Here is an 11040-nt window from a genome sequence, read left to right on the forward strand (position 1 = left end):
TGCTATTAGGGCTGGGTATCGTTCCAAAATTTTCGATACCGATACCCTGAATTCGATACCGGTTCCGAACGATACTTTTTTCGATACTTTTTATTTTAAGAAATATATTTAACAAGATTATTTTTTCAGGATGTTCGTGACACTTTTCACAGCAGGCTTATCTCTAAGACCAATAAACAAAGGAACAAAAGCACAAAATGAACAAAGTGTAGTTAACACAATATATTAGTCCAAACAGTTTTAATAAAGTTCAAGCAGTTTTAAGTCAATCAATTTTAAGCATTTGTGAGGCTTACTGCTGCTTAAAGGTTTAGTTCACCCAAAAATTTAAATTCTGTCATTAATTATCTACAAATTAAGATATTTTGGATTTAATCCAAGAGCTTTCTGATCCTCCCATGGATAAATCATTGAATAAAGTTATTTTTGATTACTTCGCACACAGAAGAATTCTCGCAGCTTCATATAATTATGATTGAACCACTTATATCGCATGGACTTATTTTGACTATGTTTTTGTTTCCTTTCTAGGGATTGAAAAATGCATATCCAGTAAATCTAATCTTTCTCAACAGTAGAAAAAGGCAGCAAACCTTTAACAATAAAATTTGTAACGGCCCTGTGGCATTCATCTTTCCTTTCTTTGTTCACTTTTACTTTTTCTGCCAATGTAAATGGATTATCACTTGATGGTCTCCTAATTCCAGGGTCAGCAGAAGCAGAGACTATAACATTAATGTGAAGAAAACATGAAAGCTAAACTGTTAATGCAGCCAAGGGTAAGGACATTTATACAAGATAAGTTTAATGTGAGGTAAACTTCATCATTTACTGTTAACCTTAAAGCATTTTAGTATTAACTTAGCCAGGTATTTAAAGCCATCGAAACAGTACATAACGTTACAGAGTTAGGTGAAAAAAGGATTAATAAATTTACCCCGCACAAACTTAACCTCCATTTACACTGTCGGGTCTTGATGCCCAATTCCGTATATGATACTGCCTATATCAGATTTTTTTTGTCTGTCCGTTTACACATTCTTTTAATTGTGACCCATATCCAATTCATGTCTTTACACTTGCTGTACAATTTACGATGCATGCATAAACGTGGGTTCTAGCATCTGTGCCACACTAGCCACGTTGGAATATGCGAAGCATAGCATAAGCAGTGAATGCTTCAGTCCAGATTTACCCCCACGCAGTTTACGTAATGGTATGGCCCTGATGCGTGTGTGTGTGTAGTTGATGTAGCCTTTACCTGTGTGCGCACTGGTGTTGTTGGAGAGAATAAAGTTGTTCTATGTGTAGCCCGCAGTGAGTGTATTATTAGCGACAAAAAGCAAAAGTTACAACACGAAGTTCGCCCAACTTTAAAATGATTTTGAGGCAGAGGAGGTGGGAAAGGGCCGTCATCGCAGCTCACGCTTATGGTTTATATGCTGTCCTCCACCATTCAGAGGAATGTGTGGTTACGAGAGAGATCTCAGGTCTGGTGGGAGCAAATTGTGGCGACTGACCACTTTCCTCCATGTTTCCTCTGTTGTTGTTGTTTACCACGTCGGAATCTCCACACACGCACTTCCTTCTACATCATTAAACCACGGAGAAGCACCACATTGTCACAAGTTTAATGATCATAAGAACAGAACGCCTCAAATTCAATCTGCCTGTTTACATGACAGTCGCATTGTCACATCTCCGATTTATATCTGATTTATTTCCACATATGAAGGAGACCTGAAACCGATCGCTGAATATCCGAATGCATGCGTTTTTTTTCTTCTGTTTACACGGTCATAGAACAGATCCGATCTGTGTCACATATGAACAAAAAAATCGGAATTGGGTCACAATTATCTGCAGTGTAAACGGGGCCTTAAACTTTAACGGTACACAAGCAAGAAGTGCTAAAAGTTAACTGATTTTGTATGTCTGTTTGACAATTTGACAAGCTCTGTGCGAGTGGGCGTAACCGCCTTAAACTGCTGATTTTCAAGACAATCACCAGCATTTGATCCGGGCACGTTAAGGATGCAGGTTTTCTCCAAGTGGTGCTCACTGACGTTGACAAGATTATACCCTTGGGTATCGAAATTTGGTACCGAACGAAAATGATTTTTTCGATACTCGGTAGTATCGAGACGGTTCGGTCGGTGCTTAAAAAGTATCGAACTCGATACCCAGCCCTAGCTGCTATTGGTTGTTTTTTTAAGGGGAGGAGCCACTCTACGTTCCACCCTCTCTACAAATTTCAGTTGAGATTACGAAAGACATTGAATAAAAAAATGCACATTACAAAGCACTTCATTGGACCTTTAACTGTAGTAAACTGCAGTTTTAGACAAACAATTAATGTATGATATAAACAAACACTGCATCTAAACAGCATATAGTCACGAGAATAGACAAACAATTCTGCTTAAAACAGCAGAGACTTAGAGACATCTTAACACTACTACTTACTGAATGTCATGAATAATTCAGGCGTTAATCAGTTGTTCTCAACATGTGTTCTAAACATCCAACCTCAGGAAAAATCATTCATGTTTAATTGCCAAAAAAGACTAAACTTATATTAAATGAAAGATATATGTTTTATAAAATCTTCATCTTTGAAAAAAAATTAAGATATTTTAGATTAATTCAGAATGCTCTGAGGTTGCTTTCACTAGAGGTGTGAACCTACACTGGTCTCACGGTTCGGTTACGATTATCATGCCACCGATTCGGTTCAATTCGATATCTCGGTGCATCGACTATGCTTTCCATACACAATTTTATATTTTCTTCAAAGCACAACAATTCTTGTATTAAAATGTATAAATTATATTTATATACTATTTGTTATACAATTTTGTCCTTTAATACAAACAGTCAGACATATAAATTGCACCTTTAAAAACTCAAGTACATGCACAGAACAACACAAGCATTTTATAGCAAATAAACAAATATAAATATCCCGCTCGCTTTCTGAGCCTTGTGAGTTCGTTCTTACACCCCTATTATTGGTCACGCGCTCAACAGAAAAGGCTGCGATTGGCTCTTGAATGCTGCGCTCTTCACAGATGAGTGACACTGATAAACGGCGGGGGCGATTACAGCTGATCCATGATAGACACGATGAAGAAAACTCGGCATACACGTGCTCGTGTCTGTATCCAGAAGTATCGCTGTAACAGCCGAGAGGAGAGAAAAAGTCACGCCAACAGGTCAAATGAGGTCACAGTGAGAGAGAGAGTGAGAGAGAAAATGAGTACTTTAATTTTCTCAATCGCAGTGAAATAGGGGCTTCTGCTGAAAGTGTCAGTGAAACACTGTCCAGGCAAACACACACGCAGTGAAATTGTGCAGTTTCTGCGTTTTTAAGTAGTTGGAGCGTTGTAAACACTCGCGCTCACCTCCCTCGCCATAGTAAGCTACGGAGACATAGTGCATATGAGATAAATGACGTCAGTACATAATAACCGGTTATGATTATGACTGAACCGATACCGAATTGTCCAAGTCTGCATCGCGGTGCACTGAAGAAACAAATAATTTTGACACCCCTAGCTTTCACACTGGCACATTTGGTCCACACCCAGGTTCATTTGACGTCAGACTTAAGTACGTTTAGCTAGTGTGAACAATGTCTTTTGAACTCGGGTGCGTACCCGTGAACCGTACCTGAGTCCACCTGAAATAGGTGGTCTGGGGTACGGTTCATGCGAACTCTGGTCTGATTCACTTGAATGCATTCATACCGAATGATGGAAGTGATCCGCCAACTGTACAACTTTAGTTTTCACAATGTTTATTCATGTCCGTATGTCTGTGTATCATCTTGTTGGTGACAAGCGAGACTGACCCAGTGCAAACACAGTGATAATATCTGCTTTTCTCCTCCAAAAACGACTTCTGCAGACATTGTGTTATGTTCTGAAGTCACTCTCTGTATGTTACCATAACCAAGAGATTCAGTAAAAGCAGAACGATCGTAATATGTGTATGTCGACAGTGACAGTGATGGAGCCAATTCTGTGGATGGGGAAAAATGGGAGGCCATGATCATAAGAGCCGATGGAGGAAATTTGGCCAGGACACTGGGGTTACACCCCTACTCTTTACGAGAAGTGCCAAGGGATTTTTAACGACCACAGAGAGTCAGGACCTCGGTTTAACATCCCATCCGAAAGACGGCACCTACTGACAGTATAGTGTCCCCTTCACTTTACTGGGGCATTAGGAGACCCCCTGCTGGCCTCTTGAACACCACTTCAAACAGCAACCTAGTTTTCCCATATGGTCTCCCATCCAGGTACTGACCAGGCTCAGACCTGCTTAGCTTCAGTGAGTAACCGGTCTTGGGCTGCAGGGTGAAGCACCCTGAATTACCAAAGACAGCAACGGTCCTGAGATCTTCAAAGTCCGGAAAATGAACCAAAACATTGTCAAAACATTCCATGTGACTTCAGTGGTTCAACTGTAATTATACGAAACTCCAAGAAGACTTCAGTGAAGAATTTTTTTTAAAAAACACTTGAAAAAAAACGTTTTTTGGGTTTTGAAATATGTATAAAACAAACACGAGGTACAGTCCATCCTGTAAAACGCACATCACATGACAGCAACTACTCAAACGCCCACAAACTAGTAAACAAAGAGTTGCTTTCATTTCTGGAGGAGATTCGCCATCAAGACCACTTGTGAATTACTTCAGAAGACCAGTGCGTTCTGACAAAGAATTATACAGAGTTTAATGATGTGTAACACTGAGGTTGGTGTCATGATCTTGTTGTTTTCGAGTGTGCATATGCATTAGCTTAGGCAATCTGAAAAAAGTGCAAATTTAGTTTTTGTTAAGAAACCAAACTCATGAGATTCCAAACATGTAAACATAAGCTTGGCAAATAATTTTGGAGAATTTGATGTTTCCCCATTCAGACAGAATGCCCGAGCATACTACCTGTCCTGGTAGTCCTGGACACACTGCTACAACACATTCAAGCTGCGGTCACACTGCACTTTTTCCCCATAGACTTCCATTTATACATACGCAAATGCGTCAGACTGGAAACGCAAGCTCATGCAGCAAGTTTCGCAGGTCGCTGCGTTGGTAAGTTAAGCTTCGTGAACTCTGACCTGCGAAATTGCATCACTTGACTGCGTGAGACCAATCGAGGATCAAAACATGACCTCTCTGGACAGGTCTACAACCCTCAAGGAGCTGATTTTGACACCTGTGCCTTAAAGGGACTTTGGTTTTCATCCGTTTCTGGTTTAACTGTTATATTAAAAAATGTGCATGCAATTTTGCCTTTTATGTGAGCCCTTTACTCTTTTTTTGGTGTAGTATGTTTGACCTACTTGACAGGTGGCTTTCTAAAATGTAGAGTAAGTGATTTCCTGAATTTATATTAAATTATATTGCAATGTGATGTAATTGTGTTTTTGGAAGGGTCCAAAGAACATATACGATCTGACATGCAGAATACAAAAATACTTTATTAAGTTTCAGGTTGTTTTAGTGTTGGTAATGTCCCTCATTGTCACCCAAAACCTGTCCCACATTTGGTTTGATTGGTGTTGGTCACGCTAGAAGTCAGAGTACTGCTTCTGTCAGATTATGCCTCAACTCGTTCACCAGTATAAGAATTTTTAGATGGATTATTGTGTGGTAGGGTTATTATTTGGAGGAGACTTGATTTGGATTAAACATTCAGGTAGCCACTTCAAGAAAGGGAAGTTTAAACTGACAGGGGTGTCATTTTTGCTGATAAAAAAAGCACAATTTTCACTAAATCTGGGTTACCGCTATATTTGCAGAGGAGAGGGAAGAACTGTTTTCCCCACACACCATCTATATGTGTGACCTTCAATATTTGGTCCAGTGAAATGCTGGCAAATAATTTAAGTTTTTTGGCACACAAAATTGTTCTTGGAGCTTTTTATGATTACAGTTGAACCACTGAAGTTACATGGAATGTTTTGACAATGTTTTTGATTACTTATCTAGAATTTGAACGTTACTGTTTATGGGCGATGACAGAACTCCCGGATTTCATCTAAAATATCTTAATTTGCCTTCTAAAGATGAACAAAGGTCTCAGAGGATTGGAACGATATAATGGTGAGTAATTAATAACAGAACCTTAATTTTAAGGTGAACTAACCCAGAACATTTATGTAATTTTTACAGTGTTCCCATTTTTAGCATGCTACAATATGGCACTAGACTGGGGGCTATTACTGTTTGTAATAGTGTTAGATGTAAAAATGTGACACTGCTGAGCGCTGCCACAGCTAAGAGTCCTTTTCCCCAAAGATACAAGCTGCCTTAGGAATTCAGCGTAATGACAGAAACTGCTGCAGGGCTTTCACTCTTTATGTCCTTCATCATCCTGAGCCCAACATTCTTTCAGCCATTATACATTCGCATTTCTATATTCTACCAGCTTTATAGTGTATTGCATCAGTTTGGAAAGAAGACCCAAAATAAGGATTTTATATTTATATAGATCAGTACATGACCTGCTACTGAGAACACACATCAGAAACTTGAACGAATGTTTTACTACAGAACTTTGTGATTGTAAAACAGGTTTCAAAGAGTTGGGAATAAGTGTTTACGGATTGATGTGATCTGATGAAGCATATCTTATTCATCAGACTGTAGTTCATGTTGTAAATGTACTCCATAAGCTCTCGTTCCTGTTCCTCTTGTTCCCTTTAGCAGCACAGTGGACATGTTTGTGATTTCTGTCATATTCTGTCATAAATCATCAGATAATTCTTTCACTATAATAGCAACTCAGAACACCACAAAAATTATGTTCAGGTTTCAAAATCCCATTTAATATAAGTTTTATTGAACAGCATAAGTAATTCATCATCAAACACCTTTTGGGAAACATGCATGTTCTTATTGATTTCAGCAGAAGGGCAAAGTCTTCAAACTCATTAGGGACTTAAACTCACTTTCTGAGGTAACCAAGATGCTTCAGATGATGTTTATGTTCTGGAAGTATTTTGACTATTCATTATCTCCATTAGGATTAGGAAGTTTCAATGATGGAATAATCAAACTAGGAAGTATTTATGCACCAAGACTCTTGACACCGTGTCATTAGATATAAAACTTAAACAGGCTAGCATATATTTGTACATTACAAAATACTTACATATTTGTAATTCAAATTTAGCAACAAAGTAAAGTTCTTATATGCATCATATTTGGTGTCCAATTTTGCATTTTAACTGTTTAAAATGGTGAAATCACACCCCAAATTTGAAAAAGGTGAAATTCCGCTAAATTAGACACTTTTATAACATTAAAACATCTATAACATTAAGATTACTGTCAGATTGGTCTAGAAAGATTAACATTGCTAAGAAAAAATTACGACACTTACTTCCAGAACCTTTATGCTTTATATTAGGGCTGTGCGATTTGGGGAAAATATCTAATTGCATTTTATTTGACAGATATTGCGATTTTGATTCAATTTGTGATTTAATTTTGTAGTTAATCTTCATCTCAATAATCTGTATCTGCTTCTTACTGCTAAACTGCAGTAAGTGTTAACAAAATGAACTGAAAAGATATCTTACAAAAGTTATTCAAATTTGTTTTTAAATATTCAGAAATTAAACTTTTTTTTTCTAGAGCAGACAGTACGAACAAATAAAGTGACTTTAAGTTCAATTAAAATTAGGGAGATAGTAACAAAAAAATAAGAATATTATTGTTGTTGTTGTAGCTTGTTCTCTAAAAACAAAATAATTATCACGGATGCTACACAAAATATCACAAACTTACAGCTGTGGTACTGCAGAAATATGTATGAGACAGCAGTGTATATCTCCTATCCAGCATTTGGATGGGGTTTTTAAAATCCCTCCTAAGTCACTGCATTAAAAGGCACCTTCACGTTAGTGACGTCGTGAGTTATGTTAGTTATCTCCTGGTGTCTTCGTGATGATTTTTTATAAGGTGTAACAGCCGCAAACAACTAAAATTGTACTTTGCTGTTGCTTGCTACTAGATTGAGTGTCACTGGCAATGCTTTAGTTGACTTTTTAGCAGGACACTCCTCAAAAAACTGCCTGTGGTGCTTTTTAGGTGCTGGTTGCTGTATTTCCTTGTGCTGGCAAAAATTCTGCGACAACTCTTATAAATTACCTGTTTTTGTTCGGTGTCCATGACTTTGAAACCAAAATATTCCCATATTACCGACGTGGTGTTTTTTTTTTCATATTAATTCATCTGTTAATGCTTCTGAAGCAGCAGATGCAATCATCCCACACGTCTTCACTTTCCTGTTTGTTTGTTTTTTATTGTGGGCGCTTCGCATAGTTCGGTTGCACAATTCTTATTGGGTAAAAACGAAAATGTGCTCACTCAATTGGCTAGTAAGGCTGTGACAGAGACGACAGTCGCAAAATACACATTTCATAATCGCAGCCTCTTGCGATTAGCTAATCGCAACATTTCAAATCACAATTGCGATTCAATTAAATTGCACAGCCCTACTTTATATGCAGACTTTTGATTAACCTAAAAGATTCATTTAATAGAGAGATTTCATAAAAAAGGAATTTTCATTTAGATTTTTCTTATCTTGTTGGTTATATAGCTAGGTAAAAGAAAAAAATCCTTGTTATTCATCATTTTGAAAGAAAATAAAACAGCAGAGTGGGCAGAATGGATATTTATCAAATAAAATCCAGCACAATCCCCTTGCTTTTAAGTTACAGTAGTAGTCTACACTTGTGGTGAACGCATTTTTTTTACATGTATACACTGACACAAACCTCAACAAAAAGCACAATTATTCAAACAAGACATGGAAATGGATCCTGATGACTAAGAATTGTGGCTTAGTCAGCTGAATGGACAGTATTGTCAAGGTGTTAGAAAATAGTGATATTATTCATACAGGCCATTAAAAACTTGTCAAACATGTTTTGATAGACCTGTTCTCTTCATCACACACTAGGATATCTTCCTCACACCTTTGTGAAGCCTTTGATCAAATTGATGAATTTAGCCAAACAATAAGCTAAACATTCACCAGACCAATTCACACAATACAACGGACTGACCAAATTCATAAGACTCATGATTACATTAGTGTACTAATTTACAACTACATTCACACTGCATAAACTAGCAATAAACACTGATCCCCCAATGACACAGCTCTGATAACACATAAATGACTACAAACGACCAAAAGCCAACGTCAATCCACCAAATAAGTCAACAAGTGACAATGGATTGACTTTATGCCCAGTGATACGCCATGCTCAGTTGATTAACTCCAACTAATCAGTCCCAAAACTTGAAATGAAAGCAACCAAAGGCGACCATAACAACACAAGACTACCACACAACAGCTCTTGATGACTAGCTTAGACAGACAGGTTGAAACCTCACAAAACGAAGCTAAATTCGGGGGTCCTGCTTGAAAGAAGACAAAACAAAGTTCCCGCAGAGCCGAAAACAACGTACAGCACACGGTTGACTCTCAGCTGTCCTGTTGTGTCCATCACAGACACCCCACAGACCTCATGGTTAGCAACTAGCTTGATTAAATATCACTCTCCAAAGTGCCCTTCCTTCCCTCCCCCGCCTCATCCACTGCCTCCACCAGCATCTCTGCACACTAAACTCCTCAAACTAACAACCACACACTCCACACTTCCCCAAGCTAACGTTACTGGTTTGTTTTGCTAGCACGGAACCCTGCCGGTGTAGTTTTAACTAGTACTGGAACGGGTAAGTCAGTTGTTAAGACTAGTCTGCACGAGCCTTGGGACGCGTCGTATATGTGCAACTACACAAATAATCGATTAACTGCGTCTAAACGGACGCGAACGGTAAAATCGCCGACGTTTACCTCGTACAGTTCCTCCGTGGCCATCATGTCACGATAATCTTCGACGTTGTGGCAATCCGTGAAGATCGTAGACACTTTTCCTCCAGTTGCAGTTGTCTTTTTTGGCCTCTCCTCCTCCTTTTTCAGTTGGTCGGGTTGAGATGTGCTTGACCCGCACCGAGGATCGCTTTGCTATGTAATTCTCGCACTCAGCGTCTAACCAACAACATTATAGCTAGAATGAAGCGTTTCATTCCCGACAAAGTCCAATCGAGCACTTTTGTCGGTCCAGGCGTCAATTTTGGAGAGTGTTGCCGCGAACTAGTCTGTAGGCAGTGCTGATTACGCGCTCGCCTGCTCTCAGTTCTGCCACACAGGAAGTCTCAATCGAACGCAGATTAGAGTCGAGATGAGTTTGCACTGCCTGCAACCCTTGTGATAGAGCCGTGGACGACGGTCATCTGGGTTTTCAAATCTTTATCCGTGTTGATTTTAGGTTTAACGTTAGGTTCTTCACGTTACCGACGCAAACAGGCGATAGTTCAAACAATAATACGGCGTTTTGTGTCAGGTGAGTTTAGCCAATAATTCGGCGTTATGTGTCAGGTGAGTTTAGCCCATGACTTGACTCAGACCAAAACATTTCCATGAATGCAGTGTTGTGAAGGTGTCTTACAATCTGCTACTTTTACAAGCACAGAATTACAAAGTCAGTTCTTTTTATTTCACCATAAAATATGTACTAGTATAGACTATTTTTCTCCAAGTATATGTAATAAAAATAAACCAAGATGTTCGTTAATTGTAATTTAGATGTTAAGTTAAACGTTGAAAGCTTTAAAATGTCTGATGTAAACCTGAAACATAATGCGTTGTTTTGTGATTAGCACAACTGTGTTACCTAGCTTATAAAATGATCATTGGAATTGTTAAACCATGATTAAATTGTAATTGGGTTTACTGTATGAACACAGAGTAATTTAAAGGAATAGTTGACCCAAAAAGTAGAACCAGTACAAAATCAGTTATTTTTATTTTCACTCTATACTATTTTCCCACTTATTTTTAATAAAAATAAACAAAACCAAGATGTTCAATTGTTGTAATTTAGATTGTCACACTAAACGTTGAAAGCTCAAAACAATGCAACATTGATAAGCATAATTGCGTTACC

The 11040-nt window shown here is 38.3% G+C and overlaps 1 protein-coding gene across 1 annotated transcript in view; it reads right to left on the reverse strand.

The window, feature by feature from the left end:
* Positions 1–10230, reverse strand: part of cdyl (chromodomain protein, Y-like) — a 43740-nt gene extending 33510 nt beyond the window's left edge. Inside the window, exon 1 of the mRNA XM_056475288.1 lies at positions 9888–10230. Within this exon, the coding sequence (XP_056331263.1) occupies positions 9888–9914 (27 nt within the window). The 5' untranslated portion in view covers positions 9915–10230. The remainder of the gene's footprint in view (positions 1–9887) is intronic.
* Positions 10231–11040: the final 810 nt, after the last annotated feature.

This window comes from Danio aesculapii, chromosome 2 (assembly GCF_903798145.1).
Source record: "Danio aesculapii chromosome 2, fDanAes4.1, whole genome shotgun sequence".
Lineage (NCBI taxonomy): Eukaryota > Metazoa > Chordata > Actinopteri > Cypriniformes > Danionidae > Danio > Danio aesculapii.